The sequence below is a fragment of the Xiphophorus couchianus genome, chromosome 7 (genome assembly GCF_001444195.1).
Source record: "Xiphophorus couchianus chromosome 7, X_couchianus-1.0, whole genome shotgun sequence".
Taxonomy (NCBI): domain Eukaryota; kingdom Metazoa; phylum Chordata; class Actinopteri; order Cyprinodontiformes; family Poeciliidae; genus Xiphophorus; species Xiphophorus couchianus.
The window spans coordinates 4838673-4858821 of record NC_040234.1 but is presented as its reverse complement, the minus strand read 5'-3'; the positions used below and the strand labels follow the sequence as shown (position 1 = coordinate 4858821).

The 20149-nt window shown below is 36.1% G+C and overlaps 2 protein-coding genes and 1 long non-coding RNA gene across 5 annotated transcripts; 1 reads left to right on the top strand and 2 right to left on the bottom strand.

The window, feature by feature from the left end:
• Positions 1-219: 219 nt before the first annotated feature.
• LOC114147988 (interferon-induced protein 44-like) lies at positions 220-7994 on the top strand. Its single transcript, XM_028022853.1, has 8 exons — positions 220-264; positions 832-880; positions 1838-1871; positions 2089-2293; positions 3680-3832; positions 3957-4125; positions 4904-5004; positions 5091-7994. Exons 1-8 carry the CDS (start codon positions 235-237, stop codon positions 5256-5258), a joined length of 909 nt encoding a protein of 302 aa, XP_027878654.1. The 5' UTR covers positions 220-234; the 3' UTR covers positions 5259-7994.
• Positions 7995-11862: 3868 nt separating this feature from the next.
• Positions 11863-14976, bottom strand: LOC114147992 (uncharacterized). The gene is made up of 4 exons (XR_003596176.1): positions 14136-14976; positions 13386-13412; positions 13144-13311; positions 11863-12702 (listed from the first exon to the last, which is right to left on the bottom strand). It is a non-coding gene; the product is annotated as an uncharacterized LOC114147992 (long non-coding RNA).
• Positions 14977-17946: 2970 nt separating this feature from the next.
• On the bottom strand, positions 17947-20056 carry LOC114147991 (uncharacterized). Of its 3 annotated transcripts, none has more exons than XM_028022864.1 (4): positions 19910-20056; positions 19357-19383; positions 18591-18773; positions 17947-18479 (listed from the first exon to the last, which is right to left on the bottom strand). In XM_028022864.1, the coding sequence occupies exons 2-4, from the start codon at positions 19373-19375 to the stop codon at positions 18127-18129; spliced, it is 555 nt and encodes a 184-aa protein (XP_027878665.1). In that variant the 5' UTR covers positions 19376-19383; positions 19910-20056; the 3' UTR covers positions 17947-18126. The 3 variants fall into 3 exon arrangements, with proteins under 3 accessions (XP_027878665.1, XP_027878664.1, XP_027878663.1); XM_028022863.1 differs by having other exon boundaries at positions 17947-18476; positions 19357-19423; positions 19910-20024; XM_028022862.1 differs by having other exon boundaries at positions 19357-19423; positions 19910-20020.
• Between the last annotated feature and the right edge of the window lie 93 nt (positions 20057-20149).

Genomic DNA, 20149 nt, shown 5'->3' with positions numbered 1-20149 from the left:
AAAAAACACTGTGCTATTTAATTGTATTTAAAGTATTTATACATATATAAATGAGTGTTGTTGGATGTGAATTTGCACATTCGTGCGTATCATTGAGGCGTGTATTATTAAATTCCCTCTGAGATCATTGATGACTACACTCCAGTCTGGTAGGTGGCGGTAAATGCACCTTAAGTTGGTTGCCATGCGCCAATAAAAAAACTAAAGAAGAAGAAGAAGAAGAAGAAGAAGAAGATGGAAAAGAAGAGGCGTTTCAGGACAAAGGTAGGAAAGACGTGTCTTCTTTATTTAAAAAATAAAATCATTTCAGAACACAAAAACACATCCTGTTCTGAATCCGTCGTTCGGACCTGATGGTGTTAATGCGGAAGCTGCTTTCACTAACCGAACCCGGACCGTCAAGTGTATTTATGACCTGTACTTTTCACACACACATCCGGAATAAATATTTTATACTTTTACTAAATTCTGGAGCTAGACTCAACCTGATAATGTCTATCCAGAATATGCTTTTGCCTCGTTGTCAAGAATATTTCTCCCAAATTCGAAAACGTCACAGAATAAGCTTCACTTTCTGTTTTAAGGTCTCCAGTTAAACCGGAACAAGAAGAAATAAGAGCTGAAATAAACGTTTTTTCATGTCAAGCTCTTATTTTTATTAAATCTTAGTTTCTTCGACTTCCTAAACTTCATGTTATAAAAATAAAAATAGTCTTGAACTGATTAAGTTATCATCTCTGGATATAAATCCAGATCTGTTGTAAAATAAAAAAGACATAATGTTGGATTAGAAGTTAAACAATGCTTTATTATTTTTCTGTCCTTCATCAGAGTAGACATCATCTTCATCATCCTATGGGAGGACGAGCTTCAATACCACGTAAGTAAATACTATCAAATCACATGCATGAGAGGTACGCGCATCGGCCACTTTATTAGGTACACTCTTGCAATTGTGTTTCCACAGAGAGCAAATCCACCAGTCAGATAGCAGGAACTCAGAATGAAAGCTGACTTCCTAAAGTTTAATATGGGCATCAAAGTGGGAAAGAGGGTGATGAAGTGAGTCTGATAGTACCATGGTTACTCCTGCTAGATATCCTGGAATTTCAGGAACTGCTGATCTTTTCACCTTTACATAAAATGGTATAAAAAGAGGAAAAAAACAATTGTTGGCAATTGTTGATTTCAAAGATTGTTAAATTATGCAAAATGACACTAAATATCCAAAATGTTGAACATATGAAGCAACAGAAGCAAAAGAAAGTAAATGTAAGGATAGGAAGAGAAATTCCTGGACAAACTTTAGGGATCTTAGTAGCTTTTAGTCTAATAAAGGACATTTGGGATGTGACAGAAGGTGAGATTTATGATGAAACCTTCAAATCTGCAGTAACTGTGATGCTCTCATGTCAATATGGACTAAAATACCTGATGAAGGTTCATGACACACAGAGAAGGAAGAAGGGAGTCCAACTCAGTACTAACAAGATGAAACCTAACAAAGTGGCAGTCAAATGTTTTCTGCTATAATGTAGCTTAGCAAACTTTACTTTAAAAAAAAAAAAAACTTTCATACTTTTGTAAAGCACGTCATATTTTTTCTGTAAGTATTAGAAATCTGTGTCAATAACTCCTGTCTTCCCAGCATGTTGGAATTGTTTAACTTCCTGACGCAAATGTATGCTTTCCCTGAAAATAAAATTGAGCATTGTGATTTACCTCTTAGACTCTTTACTCACCGTTCTTATTTTTAATCTTGTTTTTTATTTGATCAATGCACTTTTAGCAGATTGACTTTTAAGAAAATAAATTACTCTAAATCTCTCTTTTACAGTTTTTGACAATTCTTGGATGCACGTTTCCTGGGGGTGAGTGAATGTGTTTATGTGCCATTAATGGTTTTCTCGCCTTATTTTGACGTCTAGCAAACAATTATCTTCATCTGTAATTAAGTTATTTAGACTTGGGAAATGTAGAAATAATATTCTAACATAATTCACATTAAAACAGTGCATTTAATGTACTGTAAACTAATTATGTCCAGTTAAACTTCTGTCCTATTTGCCTTTTATTTCCTCACTTTAGCAGAGAACATGAGATACATCTGCATCATGTGGACAATTTTCAACCAGTGAATGGAGTCAGACACATCAGAGTTCTGCTGTATGGACCGGTCGGTGCCGGGAAGTCCAGCTTCATCACCTCTGTCAGTAATGCTTTGCGAAGGAGAGTGACCTGTGAAGCTCTGGCCAGTGCTGCTAACAGTTCCGGCCAAAGTTTTTCCAAGAAGGTGAATATTTATTTTTCTTTGTTTTAAGACACAAAATAGATACCGTCTTGTATCACTTAGATATTTGATGGTTTTAAAAGGTAAGGTGCTGTACATGTAAACATTCAACAATATGTGAATGCTGGTTGAAACACAGTTGAGTGAGAGAGAGGATGAATATGTCGATGGTCCAATAAGCTTCATCTGCGAAGTTTCACAAGTGAAAGAGACTAAAGGTCAGGCTACATTTGTCTGGATATTTTCAACAGATATTGTTTTCCAATTAAAGAAAAACACATTACGGGGCGTGCTGTGGTGGCGCAGGGGGTTAGCACGCCCCACGTTTGGAGGCCTTAGTCCTCGACGCGGACGTCGCGGGTTCGACTCCCGGTCCCGACGACCTTTGCCGCATGTCTTCCCCCTCTCCTCACCCTCCTTCCTGTCTGCCTACTGTCAAAAAAATACGTGCCACTAGCGCCGCAAAAAAAAAAAAAAAAAAAAAAAAAAGAAAAACACATTACTATGATTGACTGCCTTTATTTACATGAAGTAATGCCTATTATGGCCAGCAGGTGACATTGACAAAGACAAAATTCAGAAGGAGGAGAGAGTGTTTTCATACCTGATACTCCAGTAGTCTTGGACGAAATTGCGACATTTGTTACATTTTCAGCTGGTGCGGTTCACGTTCACACTGCTCCGTGTCAAATGATACCGACTCTTTACAAACCTCCTCGCCTGTGGGGGCGCTGCACTGAGAACCACTGAAGAAGACAGGAGCTTCCTTTTTTAAAAATGGAGTGGCATCAGATTTTAGCGGTCGAAAGATACCTTTCAGAGGGACCCAGCTGCAAAGGGAAAGAGTAATTAAAAGGATTATTTCACCAAATATTGACCTCTGACCCTTTCCCCTAAGCTAAAAGGAAAGGATTATGTCATTCAAAAATGTCATTGTTTAATTAAATAGGAAACCATCATTTGTTAATGTTCTGCTAATGTCCCAAAAACCTCAATTTCACAGTTGCAGTGTTTAGATTAAATATGAAAAACAGTTAAAATCACATGAATAAGTTTGTCCAGGGGGCAACACAGAAACGGTTTCAGACATAGTTTCAAACATTAAAACCTATAATTAAAGTAAGCACATATTTTAGAACCATCTCCAATAAGCTGGAAGCCCCTTAACTCTTCTAAAAATGTTCAGAGAAACCTGCCCTAAACTGGTCGATATAAATTTTACATTATGTCTGATAACACAAGATTTGTGATCATTTATTTGTCCCAGAAAATAATGCTTGAACTAAGGAGCTAGGGAGAAACGTCAGTAATTCATTTAGTACATTGGTGGTTTTCTTTTGCTGTTTTTTTGTCTGTTTCTTGATGGTTTTCTGACATGTTGTCTGTTAGTATTTAACTCATAGAATCCGAAAAGGAGGCAAAGGAAACTATCACTGCCTTGTGTTGAATGACACCATGGGCCTGGAGGAAGGACATGGAAGAGGAATCCACACTCACGACATCAAGCTGGCTATGATGGGGCACGTCAAGGAGGGCTACAAGGTATATTTAGCTAAAAATTCCTATTCCTTCCAACTTCTAGTAACATTGTCAGCAAAACAGTAAAAGCTTAATTTATCTGTCAAATCCTTAGATTCATAAATGACCATTATTTCACATTTTACAGTTTAATCCGCTGGCTCCACTGTCTAATTGGGATCCCGGCTACAACTCATCCCCATCTCTAAATGACAGAGTCCATGTTATGGTTTGTGTTCATAATGCGAATGCACCAGAAATTAAGTCCTCCATTTTACTGAAACTGAGGGAGATCGGAGACGCTGCCCAGAAATTGGGTAAGAAACAAACCATAACCTGGAGAAGAGTATTAATTAAAAAACAAAAACAGAAGTATGTTTATTTTTTAATAATTCAAGAAAAAAGAACTTTGCTGGAAAAGAAATGTCTAAATTGATCCATATTAAACTTAACTTGGATTATCATGGAAAGGGATTCATTTCAGTAATTCAGTGCAAAAGTGAAGCTGATACCAAACAGATTTATATAGAATAACCCACATATAGACCATTTTAGGTGTATCTGCCAGAGGTTTTTTTTTGAGGTTTATTCTGTTCGACCACATGGATTTGGTGTCTTTGGAGACCAGAAATTGTCATTTTTGAAACCAGGTCTCCAGAGTTTTAAAAGTTTCATGCCAGCCATGTCTTGTAGCTCCATCTCTCTCTGTTTGTGCCGCATTCGCCTCACTCTCACGAATATGGTGGGTTCTGCATTTTTGTGTCGTTCTGTGGCCGTGTTACAGCGCCACCGACTGGACACATTGATAGCCATATATTATGGCTATCAGTTGTTTTCATCTAAACTCCTTGTGTGATCTATAGATTGTTGCCAAGAGGAATATTAGTGACACCCATAATCAACAATGTAGATGAGTTGAAGGCATTCACTACATTTTGCTTCTTGAGCCACAGGCTGAAATAATGACATAAAAAATCTCACCCTGTCGTAACGATTCTGGATATGAGTTTGACTTGAATTACTGGCAATATTTTTTTCCTCAGCTTTAATATAAATGTCACTCTTCTCATAACAGATGCATTTCTGTATCCATAGGTGTTCCTCAACTGGCTGTTCTCACAAACATTGACGAGGCGTGTGATGATACCAAGATACATTTAAGAAATGTCTACAGGAGCAAGAATTTAAAGAAAAAAGTAAGTTTCAGTTGGACTTTTAAGAAACTCAATCACTTTTAACAACTGACTCAAAAAGAAAACAAATGTTTGATTTTTTTCTGTAGATTTCTGAGTTACATTCAAGCTTGGGGATTCCAGAAAGCCACATCCTTCCTGTGAAGAACTATAGTCACGAAATCCAAACATGTTCAGATGTTGATACTTTGATCCTGAGAGCGGTGAGACGGATGATTGATTTGGGACATGACTTCACGGACAAAGAGCTGAGATGAGTTGGAGTCTGAGGAAGTAACAAGCGTGGACAACAAAGCCGCTTATCTTCAAGTAACACAGGAAAAGACTACTGTTGTATTGAAGTTGTGCTAAGAGGAGTTGGACTGTCCATGAAGCTATTCAAGTCTGAAAGAGCATCTCAATGCTGAACATGAGCACCGACGTCCACAACACTGATATCAGCATCCATATTTCTAAAGAAGTATTTTTTTCAAATAAGTTACATGAATGATCAGTTGTTCCTGATGCACTTAAAAGATGAATGGTACTTTAGCAATAACCTAAGTAACATATTAGAACAATATATAGCATTGTTGTTGAGTCTAAATATCTATTTATTAAATAATTAATAACAGAAAGAGTTTCTGAATAGAAAATGATGCTTATCAGTATATAGTTTTTCATTAAAATGCAATTAGTTACAGACCTTATAATTATCTCTATTAAAAATTATGACAGCGTATAAAAGCCACAGTAGATGAGAAAAAAAACCCAGACATTTTGAGATTAATCTCAGAATCTTCCTGGAAAAACAAGAAAATTTCAGTTCGAAATATCCAATATTTTCCACAATGATGAAATTTTTGAAAAAAAGGAAAGAAATGTATTTAATTATTTACACCTTTATTTAACTAGGAAACGGAGTACAATTTACCTTCATTCAAAGTAGACAAAAGCTGAGAATATACTGATGTTGAAACGCCTACAGCTACATGCATCGCATCAAAACAGCAACATAGCCACCAAAGCAATAATTGAAAACCAGAAGATATTAGACTACTTATTAATACAATTCTATTATTGAACAGTCAAAGCATATATAAGTGGATGTTTGTTACATGTCTTAAAATCCGTTGCAGTTCTGTCTATTTTAACTCATTTCCATTTTTTATACACAGAACGTGTCTGAAGGCCCTTCACAAAAAAACATCAACACAATCCAACACACCCATACAGATCAGTGAGAAAAGCCTGTATAGATTAAAGACAATGGGTATTTAAATTTAACTTTGTTTGCACATTTAAACCAGAAAAATTCAGAAATGACTGAACAAATTACATGAACACAGTTTAATGGAACATTCATGATTTTTGGACTTTAGAAGAAAGTCTTGGTACCTGGAGAGAAACATGCTAACTCTAGGATTTGAACCCCAAACCTTCTTGTTCCGTACATGTTTCCATTTGTACAAACAGGAACTCAGACATTAACCCTGAACAATATTACTTTCTGATTTAATTGGTTCCGTTTGTTGATTTTCTTTCACCTTCAAAAAGTACAACAACACCGACAACAACACAAATACAAAAGTAACCTAAGCAGAGGGTTAGTTCCACTTGGTTGAAAATACGTTTGCATTTGATAGACTGCATCTGCGTTTTTAGAACAGGTTAGTAACCCTGACACACTTTCATGGAAGAGGACATGAACTTCTAAGTCGACGTTCGGATAGACTTCTGACCAGCTCCTCCCAGCGGTGGAGTAATCTGGATCTCGGGTGTGGTGCATCAGTACCAGGATGACTTTTTTATGGACTGTACAAAAGCAGAAAAAAATATGACTAGTTCAGTCTGTATCTACACACCATGATGTTTCAGTCCAAATATTTAACACTACAAATGTCTAACAGATTGCTACCACAGATACAAAAATGTAAAAATTTAACCTCAAACATCTTTTTATCAACAGAAAACATGTTGGACTTTTTCTAAACTTGTTGAACAAGTCCAACAAGTTTAAAATTGGCACACACAAGTTAGGCACATTTTAGGAATACAATTCACCTTCGTTCAATATGTGCCTAATTATGGTCTAGGCACATTTGGCCTAAACCATGTTTGGTTATATTGCAGCAGTTACTGGGAGTGGACTATTTATATTTCCCAGGATGCTTAGGGGCATCCTGTTTGTGTCCTGGGTTGCAACGTGGATGAGATGGAAGTGTAATACTTTGATTTGTCTCTTATGTTATGAAAGCAAATATTGACTTTAATGGAACTGTCATTTTGCAATGTGTGAAGATAATGTGTTTTAACGTTACTTCATCTCTTTTCAAAATAAATGTTACTCAGCAAAATTCAGCATAGTGTTTAGTAAAATCCATTATCAGATCAATTATTTTGTTCATGTAAGTTGAACCAAGAATTAAAATTCCATGAACTTAAAATGATTCAAATAATTTTAGTGAAAATAATCCAAAAATGTGTTTTTGTTCAACTAGGTGAAGGCAGTTTTCTTGCATTTATGATGTGGAATAACTGTTTTAAATTATCTATCAACTTGAACTTTAATTTCTGACTTAAATCAAAAACAGTTTTCCAGTTGAATTTATTTAAATTTTCAACGCAGCAAGTGAACTTTCATTTTCAAGTTATGCCACCTTCAAATGTTTTACAGTGATGTAAAACAACAGATTTCCTTTGACTTTCCTTTACTTAGCTGAAATGTTCACAAAACCATTTCAGCTATGTTTGCTAAATTGTGCTTTAACCATGGTAAGTATTTTATAGATACAATAAATTAGTGTCTGCTGTTGTGGTTACAGCTTCTGAAGAGGACAGTGATAATTCTGACAGTGCAAATTGTCATAGCTTTGATACCAACTGTAGGAAATTGGAGAACTGTAGTACTTCTGATTTCAGTGTCTCTTTTGAGAAAATCCGTAGAGTAACTTTCTATGGTTTGATCTGTAATCTTATAGACATTCATTGCTAATAAAAGTGATTTGATGTCACACTGGTGTCTTTATTGTAAGTATTGCTACAATTTGTTAGATTAACTTGGTGGAAAAGAAACATTTGTGATTTTTTTTCAAAATACAAAACATTTTCTACCATGAGGTTTGGATAATCACTCGGCTTAAATAAATATAAGAAATATAAGAATGTCTTATGTGAATATAAATATTTTTTTACTGAATAATCACCTAAGAAGGAAGAGAAATAGCTTCTATTAGTCAAAATTATTTATGTTTAAGTCAATATTTGACCTTAAGGTTAAGTCTCTGTCTCACCCCAACCTTAGACTCCTTTCCAGATGGAAGGATGTCAGTGATTTTGTTTCTCACCTGTTCTTCAATTTATTTAGATCGATTGATCTACTGAGATCTATTAGCTTACTTATATGCTCATGTGATTTCTTAATGCAACAGGCCAGGCGTGATGAGTAAAACTGAACTCCACTGTAAAGACATTTTGGTTAATTTGTGATTTTACATCAAAAAGGTACATACTTTTTCCTTATGGGTTCAGACTAGTTTGGCCTTTTCCCCCTTTATAAATTAAATCAGCATTTAAAATGTGCTTTTTTTGCATTGACTAAGAGTAGCTTTGTCTGATTTATAATTTAGTTTTCAGCAAACCAAAAGGAAAAATGTTACCTGATTACTTACTTGGCATGTTTTGCATGGCTGCCTCCACATCTGAACCAACACGGGAGATGATGGGGCAGAAAACAATGGTGCACTCTCCATCCTGGTTTGTGCCCTCCAGCCTAACACTTCTTCTCACTTGGTCCATCAGCTCTACATCGGCGCCATGAGTCACCCCGGTGGTGATTGTCTCGACTTTAACTGGTGCTGTTTAGCAAATTGTAAAGCAGAGAAAAACGTGAAGAGAGCAGAGAAAATCAGAGCATGTTCCTTATTTGCATGACCTGAGATGATGACTCACTTGAAAGACAGGGCAGCTTCTGGGTCCTTCAGAAACAAACATATAGAACAACATAAGATCCAGCCATTCATCAGTTGTTATTTTTAGAAATAGGTTTTTCAATAAATTAGAAAATTATCAAAAATAATACTTTACAAATTCTCTATTTTCATAGGATCCAGATCAAGTAAGTCTACTTGCCAAACTAGCAGACCTTGGTCATAAATCTATTATGCTTACTATTGGCATTGCGGACAGGTCAAAAAGTTCAGTTTTTATTTTCTTCAGATTTTCCATCCATTCAACTTTCCATCGATGTACTTGAATTAGCAAGCATATCAATGCTTCTTTCACAATGGACTATAGTGGCTTAGCCTTCATTTGGAGAGTATCTACCAATTTCTCAGTTCATGAGTTTTCCCAATTATTAGGTCATAATATTCTTTCTGCGTTTAAGAAAGAATTTTGGTATTGGTTCCATGAAATATTCTACTTGTCTGGTAGACAATTAGAATATTGTCTACAATAAACCATAATCATTATTAGAAAGACGATTATGATTTGAATAATCATCATCATCAATAATCATCAAAATGTGCAGAAATATACATTTGAAATTTATTGTGTGTGTGTGAGATATATCCATAAGTTTCAGTTTTTGAAATGATTTATTTAAGTTTTTTTCGTTTCTTTTGGCCTTTGTTTGAGAGTGGTAAGAAAGGAAAGTGGGTTGTGAGACAGAAGCAAGATATGCAGGACGGGTAATCACTCGAGCCCGTGATAGCGCCCACACCCTCTACCCCGAAATGATTTCTCGAAATAATTTAAGTTTTTTAAAGATTTTATAATTTATTGAGCTATCTCTATAGGCATAAAAATCGTTTTGTTTACTAAAAACATCTAGGTTACCGGACCTGGATTGATGAACTGTTTGTGTAGCTGCGGTGCAGAAAAGAACAGGTACATAAACATCAGAACATCCGGGGCAGTGACAGCTTTCATGCCAGAGCTGAGAAAAACAACGTCCACCTCCCGCTCCTCTCTACTCCCCATTACACACACACACACGCACACACACAGGCCCCGACAAACCCATTAACTGCGCCCTAAACACCGCGAGAGACGCTAACGCGACTCTAACGGGACTCTAGCAAAAGTGGTCACATGTTTACACTGCTGTCGTTCCTTTTCCCTTAACAATAACCGCAAAGTGCCTTGTGTCTTCTTGTTATGTATTTACACAGGAAAGGAATGTCAGAAATATCAAGACCAGAAGTCCCCTTTATTAGTTTAAGCTGTTTTCGTTACTATACATCACCTAATGTTCACTAACAACAACCAAATAGTTAAAAAGCTTGATTCTTACCTTTGCTGTGCTGCTGGTTTTGCTGTACTGCTGCTGGGAGTGACACGCAATTTGCACGAATGACTTTCACTTTCATTTCAGATAAGTATGGAAGCCCCACCGTTTTATAAAAATTGTATCTCATAGTTTTGACTTAGCTAACTCATAATTATGAGATAGTATGTGAGATTTAATAATAATATAATATAAAATTATTATTATATTATTGTTATAATTATGAGATACTATATCTTTGTATCATACTTTAAGACTGTCTCATAATAATGAGTCATTATTATGACAATGCATTTTTTTAAACAGTGCCAGAAATGGGCTTCTAGTCTCATGATTTATAAGAACCCCGATCAAAAACCTCTTAGGGTTTACTGATAAACAGACTAAACAGTAATTATGTATTATGTTGTTAATTTATTTATTCATTTTGAACATGAAAGAAGTACAAAAGCACACACATAAACAAGGAATGCAAAAGACATAGTTCCATCCATCTTCTGTTCACCCTTGTCCCTAATGGGGTCGGGAGGGTTGCCAGTGCACACACACACACTCACACCTAGGGAGAATTTAGAGAGACCAATTAACCTGACAGTCATGTTTTTGGACCGTGGGAGGAAGCCGGAGTACCCGGCACAGGGAGAACATGCAAACTCCATGCAGAAAGACCCCGGCCGGGAATCGAACCCAGGACCTTCTTGCTGCAAGGCAACAGTGCTACCAGCTGTGCAGCCCTAAGACATAGTTTTGTACTGCAATAATCTTAACATACAAAGTCTTACATGATGTGGTATTAACAACAAACATATGGATTCTGTTTTCTTAATTTGTACTTGTGATTAGTAATGCTGAGTGTTTATTGTTATTATTTTAATTGTGCTTAGTTAATGTTATTGTGTCTGATTATGTTGTAAAATTTTTCAGTTTGTAGTTGGTTTAGTGATTTGTTGACATGGTTTGAACTTCAGGGCCACCATATTATCCTATGTAGTTGCACATGTCTTTGAATCTGAGTATAAAATAATTAAGAACTGCACAGTATTCTTTTCTTATTTCGTAAATCTGACTTTATGATCACTTTATTTTTGTTTTTATACTTTTACTTTTGCGTGAACCTGTAATGTTTGACTTTTCTGTCATTTTGCTACCTTTACCTACATTTCTAAATTAAAGCATAATAAAGATTATTTTTATTCTATTCCAATTTGCCACTTAAATTTTAAGGTCAAAATTGATAGGCATTTAGAACTACTTCTGATTTTATCCACTTTGACAACAGATTTAGTTCCATCTGAAGAAAACAAACCCTAGAGATGACGCTATGACCTCCATATTTACCTGTGGATATGGTGTTATCTTGGTGATGGGCTAACTTTTCAGACTATAGCTAAAAATTCAAGTTTGGTTCCTCAACACAATTTCTCTCAAATTTTTGGGTGAATTTAATCAAGTTTTGATGTTTTCTCTTATTCACGCATCATTCCATCATTTTCATTAGGTCTCTTTGCACTGACGGAGTACTGCAGCACACAAAAGAGCTAAACATAAACCTGCATTATGTCTATGACATTATCACACCAAGGCTGATAATATTCTATTGTTCTTTAAACTTTATTGATCATTTTTCAGAGGAAACAGTTCCCAAATATCATGTTGCAATAGTTATAGGCAAAGGTCTAATTCAAGGTTACAACATGCATTAAGAAGAGTCACGAGAATTCATTCATTCAAAGGGTCTAGTTGACCTTCAGTAAAAAGCAACTAAATAGACAGTTTATTATACCAGCATCACAATCATAAACACTTTATTTTGACATAGAAGCAAGTAAGATAAGTATCTGTGACTACAAATATAGTAACTCTGGCTGAGCTGTTCTCTAGTCTCTGCCTATAACTGTGCCTGTGTTCATATAGACAATTTTGTAATGACTTTGTGTGTAAGAGACATTAATAACTTGTATTTACAAACAAGTTGTAGAGTTAATGATGGTATTAAGGAAGTCTGTCTTTAATAACTTTTGGTTTTCTTACATAGAACAGCAAAACTGAAATCAAACGAGAAAGCTGAGTACCAAACCAAATCACAAGCCTCACCCAAAGCCTGTCTAGATGCCAGAACCAGTTCCAGAGCCTCATCCAAAACCTGTCATCAGACAAGACCCAAGAAAAAACACAACACAATAGCCAATAGCCATACCCAACCAAAGCCCAATTCTGATCTGAATTCTTTTTGTGTCCTTCTAAAAAATGTCTTATTTCCAGCACTGCCTTGTGATTTTGTGCACAGCTCAGTAATCCTGGGACACTTTCATGGAAGAAAACGTGAACATCCAGGACAACGTTTTCAGTGCATTCTGACCACTTTATCCCAGCCGTTGAGTAGTCAGCATCTCGGGTGTGGTGCATCAAAACCAGGATGATTCTTCGACCATCTGTTGAAAAATAGGAGAGAAATGTGAGATGTAGGCAGAACTGGACATCCTTAAAGGAGGACAAGGCTAACCTTCTGAGCTTAGAAATGATCCCTTATTTAATATTTCTTGATTCTACTGGAAGAACAGGACAAATATATCACCATAAAGAATTTTGGATTTGGAAAGATGCGCTTGTCTGTATTTTCACAAATTGTTCAAATTTCCACACTGAAACACCACTGAATGTGAATAACTCAGGACTGTGTCACATTTAAAATAAGAAATCATTTTTTTTGTTATAATCTGAGCTAGAGAATGTAAGTGAAACAGCCAGGTAAGACTTTTAGAACAAATAATGCGCTTACTTGCAACTTTTTGAGAACTGATAAACAACGAAACCATCTCGTAATAATTTAATCCATAAAGAAACAACCAAATGTAAACATTCTGATTCCTTACATGGGACTTTTTCCAGGGCTGCCTGCACATCTGAGCCAACACGAGATGTGATTGGACAGAAAAGGATGATGTGTTGTGCATCCCGACTTGTATCCTTTTGGATGACTTGGTTCATCAGATCCACATCTGCTCCAAAGGTTTCCCCTGTAGTGATTGTCTGAACTTTAGCTGGTGGGGGAAGAAAACAAAAAGGTTATGACACTACAAATCCACACTTCATGTCGGCTGACATATTCACTCACCTACAGGATTCCTCATGTTTTGGTTACCTAACAGAAAGAAACACAAAGTAAGATACAGTCTTCCTCATGATTGTGTTGCATACTGACCCGGACTCGGAGGCCATTATGACCAACAAAATGTGTTATTAACCCCAATGTTGCAGCAACTAAGTGGTACAGAGGATCTTATTGTGACATACTCGTAGCAATGATATGATGAGACAGTCTGAGGACAGCGATTAAGTTATTAACATGTTGGTGATGGACAAAGTGAGGTTCACTCACAACAGGAAATGGAGGGATTAGCCTTTGTCCCATCGAAGTGCAGTCTAAGGCTGAACTGTAATTTACTCCCACATTTTTTTCACGACAAATGTATTTTTATTTCTACATCATTCATTTTGTAAACATGTTTGCAATGCATGATTTCTGCCCGTATTGTTTGTTTTTTAAAAACCCAACACCATATATCTAAATCTAGGAGGAGTATAAATAATTTCGGGCTTAACTGTATGTTAGTAGCCATTATATAAGGAATCTTGCACCTTATCTGTTCTTGGTCTGTTCAAAAATCATTCAGATAAGTGTGCAAAGCTAACAATTATACATTCACTTAAAAAGACAAAGCTAGATATGAAGTCAGTCTTCAATTCATCGTTTATATTCAGTGTTTTACATATGAGTATTCAAACAAAAATTAGATTCCCTTATCAGCCCTGTCATATGAAGAAGGAAAGTTTCCAGCAAAGCAAAACGTTTTTCAAATCCTACCTCTGCTGTGTTTCTGCTGCTGTGGAGTTAAACACTAACTGAGTCTGCTAAAAGAACAAACAGGTCAGAGAGGTTTTTGTACTTTCACTTTCTGTTCTGAGAAGCTCCGTGGTTTATAAGAAACCCACTAGTTGTTATTAAAAGGATGACTGGATGATAACAGAGTGATTGCAGTGCAGTTTTGTACAACTAAGAAGAGATAGGACAGTGTTTTATTGTTGCTGACAACAGTCAAAAGCCTTTATCAACACCCATATTGCAATTTTTATAACTGCTGACCTCTGTTACAGTATTGTGTACTAAATGTTTCACTGTAGTGGAGTACAAAAACATGATAGCATAGGAAAAAACACATAGGATTCACACTTTAATTTGAGAAACAAGGCTGTTTCCAACAAAAAAAATATTGATTTTGTTTACATTTTATTTTCAGAGAACAAATGGAAACGTCTTTACTGGCATTAAAATTGCAGTATGTAACTTTTACAAAAATATGTTATTGCATATTTGCTAAACCTGTTACCATGAAGTCACCATGAAGGAGTGTCTTGGCGCTGTCAATCACACTCGTGTATGCACTGCTCAATGTACTAGTGGTTGAAAAGCAACTTATCATTATAGGAAAACCGTTCATCCCCTTTATCAGCTGCCATGCTAGTTAGCCTTAACACCCCTAGCAGGCTTTATTTTTCTTCCTGCCTGATATTTATTGGATATCATCCAGACTGTATCTTACTCTGATATTATGATATCAGCTATTTTTATTAAAGCACAGAGGACCAGACTTAGATGCTCACACAAGGATTCATTTTCAGCAGGGAAAAGACAATTTCACAGTGAGAAAATACACTGCCTGGCCAAAAAAAAGTCGCCACCAAAAAATGGTCACACTCTCTAATATTTTGTTGGACCGCCTTTAGCTTTGATTACAGGCTGCATTCGCTGTGGCGTTGTTTCAATAAGCTTCTGCAGTGTCACAAGATTTATTTCCATCCAGTGTTGCATTAATCTTTCACCAAGATCTTGTATTGATGATGGGAGAGTCTGACCACTGTGCAAAGCCTTCTCCAGCACATCCCAAAGATTCTCAATGGGGTTAAGGTCTGGACTCTGTGGTGGCCAATCCATGTGTGAAAAAGATGTCTCATGCTCCCTGAACCACTCTTTCACAATGTGAGCCCGATGAATCCTGGCATTGTCATCTTGGAATATGCCCGTTCCATTTGGGAAGACAAAATTCATTGATGGAATAACCTGGTCATTCAGTATATTCAGGTAGTCAGCTGACCTCATTCTTTGGGCACACAATGTTGCTGAACCTAGACCTGACCAACTGCAGCAACCCCAGATCATAGCTCTGCCCCCACAGGCTTGTACAGTAGGCACTAGGCATGATGGGTGCATCACTTCACCTGCCTCTCTTCTTACCCTGATGCGCCCATCACTCTGGAACAGGGTAAATCTGGACTCATCAGACCACATGACCCTCTTCCATTCCTCCAGAGTCCAATCTTTATGCTCCCTAGCAAACTGAAGCCTTTTTTTCTGGTTAGGCTTACTGATTAGAGGTTTTCTTACGGCTACACAGCTGTTCAATCCCAACCCCTTGAGTTCCCTTCGCATTGTGCGTGTGGAAATGCTTTTGCGTTCACAATTAAACATACTCCTGAGTTCTGCTGTTGTTTTTCTTCGATTTGATTTGACCAAACGTTTAAGTAATCGCCGATCACGATCATTCAGGATTTTTTTCTGACCACATTTCTTCCTGGAAGACGATGGTTCCCCACCATCCTTCCAGTTTGTAATGATGCGTTGGACAGTTCTTAACCCAATTCTAGTAGTTTCTGCAATCTCCTTAGATGTTTTCTCTGCTTGATGCATGCCAATGATTTGACCCTTTAAATAGACTAACGTCTTTTCCACGACCACAGGATGTGTCTTTTGCCATGGTTGTTTAAGAAATGAGGAGTTACTCATTGCATCAGCTGGGGTTAAATAACTTGTTGCCAGCTGAAAGATAATCGCCTATGCAGTACTTATCCAATAGGAGGCTTGCACCTATTTGCTTAGTTAAATCCAGGTGGCGACTTTTTTTTGGGCCAGGCAGTGTATTTTATACAAGACAATAACTATGTTTCCATCCAACTGTTTGTGAATTTTGAGGAAGCTTTAAAGATTTTGCAAAAAAGAAATAAAGATGAAAATGTGAATTAGGCATGTTTCTATCTAATGGTATACAGAGAATCAACCATTATGCAGATTCTGACATTATGCACGGCTATAATAAATAAGAAACTGTTGGCTATGTCAGCACTTATTCAGAAAAAGTCTTTTCATCTTTTTAGCGCATTGTCTCTTTTAAAATAAATCTAAATCCACCCCAAGCTAGTGTAAAAACACTTTCGTGAAATTGAAGAAATTGTTTCGAATTTTGCCATTTCCATCCACCTTTTCTAATTTCATTCCAGAGTTCTTATGGGGACCAAAGCCAAGTCCTAATATGGTGGAACCTCTTGTTTAGGGCTAAGGGCTAGCTTTAGTTGCAAGGTTTGAAATAAGCTTTAGTTAAGGTTAGGAATAAACTAGTAATAGAGAAAATGTCTGGGTTAGGCATCAAAAAATAAACGGAAGTCAAGACAAAGTCCTTCTATGAATAGAAATACAAACCTGCGTGTGTGTGTGTGTGTGTGTTTGTATGTGACTTACTAAGGCTGGGCCGGTGTGTGCTTGTTTAAGATAAGCTGAACTCTTTCCTGCCAGAGTTTGACCTCACTAGCTATAGTCTAAAAAATGTTTAGTCAAAACTCACTTGTTATTTATTCTTGGCTGCTTAAACTTAAAGAAAGTATTCATGTGCTCTTACAAGCATCCAGATGCTCCAAGAAATAGAATTTTTTTCAACCTCATCACATTTAAATGAACTGTCACATTACTGAAACCCTGCAGCAAAAACTATGGTGGAGAAAAAAAGGGATAGTGAGCATTATCTAATGATTGACAGTTTCTTTAATTATTCACAGTTGAGAAACAACATTCATGGTTGTTTCTGCACCAGTCAACTGAACAAACAAGACTTAGGTCAACAAACCATGCAACGACTGAGTTAACGGAAATAATGCACAGCAGAGAATAAAATTTACAAATTCACATCATTTGCTTCCCATACTGTATTAATATCTTAGTAACTCTAAAATAAAGTGTTCCTTTCCCAGCCTTTTAATGTTGGTGGGTAAACTTTGTGGCCGTTCACTAAGGTTGATGTGTCTTTTGGTCAGAAAATCAGAAAAATGGAAGAAAAATTACATTTCTACATTTTTGCTGCATTTTTTAACATTCAAGTCTTATATTTATTGAAAAATTTTGAGAAAGAATTAATGAATGTCAACTGCTGTTTGTTCTGTGCCAGGGCAATTTTATTCTTTTAAAAGGAAATCTCAAGTCCTGATGTAATGAAGTCCTGCTCATTACATCTTCATTCCATATGGCATCAAAGTAGCAGGCCAAGTGCGCTAAACAGGAATTTGTGTTTGATGTGTGTGTATATATGTATGTATGTGTCTCAATATATGATCTGGAGGTAAAAGAAACCTCACAATATTTAGTTCTGAGGAGCAGCATCAGCAATTACATTTTTATTTAGATTCTTAATGTAGATTTTCATCTTTTTTTAAAGTTCAAAATCAGTTTTCAATTTGTGCCCGAACTAGAAAATAAACTAAGTGAAAAACTAAAAAGCACATACTGTATATTATTATCCATAATAACAGACTTGCTTTTTGTTATCATGCATATTCATCACTCTTCAACTCAAGTCTTTGTCTCTCTGTTTATTAGTTGCAACACAGTCGTTCTACTATGCAGTAAATTCCTTTTTCCCAATTGTTTTATTGTTAAAGTACATAATCTAATGAATTTTGATGAGTAAACATTTTATTTATTGGAGCATACAATAATCAGGACATCCTTTATTTTTAATTTGCTGATCTCCAAACTACGCCAAGAAAATGACAAGAAGTAAGATGAACAACACCACCACAACAAATGGGAGTACAATCTTCCAATAAGGGAAACAGCATTCATCGAGCTTGTTAATTAGACCTCGCTCCCTGGGTCTGATGTGCCCGATCTGTTGGTTCTGAGACCGTTGATCTAATTCATGGATCATTTGATCGACTGCCTCAGTATTTTTAGCACACAGCAGCAATCCTGGCACCGTCTCATGGAAGAGAACATGAACATCCAGGATGACGTTGCGGTATCGGTCAGACCAGCTCACTCCAGCGGTGGAGTAGCCCTCATCTCGGGTGTGGTGCATCAGAACCAGAATGACATTTTGATCTCCTTCTAAAAGAAGAAGAAAACAAGGTGAAGGGAAGGTTTTCCATTCTTAAGAGTGTTGTTACTTTATTACTTGATTAGATGAATGTCTGAACCGATGGATTATAAAACTGGTACCTGGAACCTTGGTCATGGCCGCTTCCACATCTGACCCAACGCGAGAGGTGATGGGACAGAAAACAATGATGAAGAGGCTTTCCATCCAGTGTGTGACGGTCAGCTGAACCCTCCTCTTCACTTTACTCAGCAGGTCTTTATCAGCACCAAATGTCTCCCCAGTAGTGATGGTGTGGACTTTAACTAAGGGAAATTACAAAATACAACAGATGAATTTTAAGTGATAAATAATAAGTTACTTATTACTTATTAGTAATGATTAATTACTAATAAGTAAGTAATTACTTAATAAGTAAATAATTACTTATTACTTAATACTAATAAGTAATACTAATAAGTAATAAGTGAGCATTATCTAATGATTGACAGTTTCTTATTACTTATTACTAATAAGTAATACGGTAATACTAATAATAATTTATACTAATAATACTTAATACTAATACTTATTAGTATTAAGTATTATTAGTATAAATTATTATTAGTATTACCGTATTATTAGTAGTTACTTTTTAGTAGTAATAACTACTACCACTAACATTTAATTATATTTTTGATTTTTAATTAAAAATGAATTAAAAACATTCATTTTTTATTTAAAATTAATGTTTTAAATTTTTCAATGAAATCTGGCATATTTACATAATGTTTTCATGTTGATTAATATGCATTGTCCTCTTTATGAAATAAATAAAATTCATAAAAATTCAAACCAGAACTGGAATATGACATCTATCGGTGTGGTTCCTGCAACACTGATGCTCACCTCCAGAAGTCTGGTACATGTTGACGTCTAATAAGAGAAACAAAACAGTACGATCAGTTCGGCTTTTCTGCAGAGATGAAATACAACCGTTAACTCTGTAAACTGAAAGCATTTAAATGAGTCAGAGGCATTCAAATGCTTTCACTTGAACAGGAACCTGAGAACAGATAATTTGGCAGCAGAGGAAACATAAAACTACTCTTGGAAAACTCAGAAGTCTTAAGTTCTTGGATATCTCCAACATGACGAGTTTGATTTGTTTTAAACAAAGTTACCAGAAGCGTAAACAGTGTCGATCCTAAAGTCAGAATAGATCTGCCCTTTTACACTGATAGCAGAGATAAATTAAACTTATGAGCTCTGAATCAATACAACATAATTTAATGTTCCATTTTCACTCTTACAACACAGTATTTCATTCCTTGAATAAACTGAAAGATTTACCGTATACACCGTACAATATAAATATTATCAATAATAAAATAAAAAAAAAAAAAAAGGAAACAAAATGTTGCAGTCATAAAAACCCCCAAAAGTATTTGACGTTTCCTACCTTTGCTGTAAATGTGTAGCTTTGGGAAAACAAACAAGGTACAATGGTTTCTTGGTGCAGTTTGTTCAGTGGGAGCTGCAGCATGAAGTGACTGTGTTTGTCTTGAACCAGGGGCTATAAAAGAACTGAGGCACTTTCACTTTCATTCTTAGTGAGATACTTTCTATCTCAGACACAACTTATCCTAATGTCCAAATAAATCCCAAGACTATGGGGATCTTTTAGGTCAGGAAGAAAAAA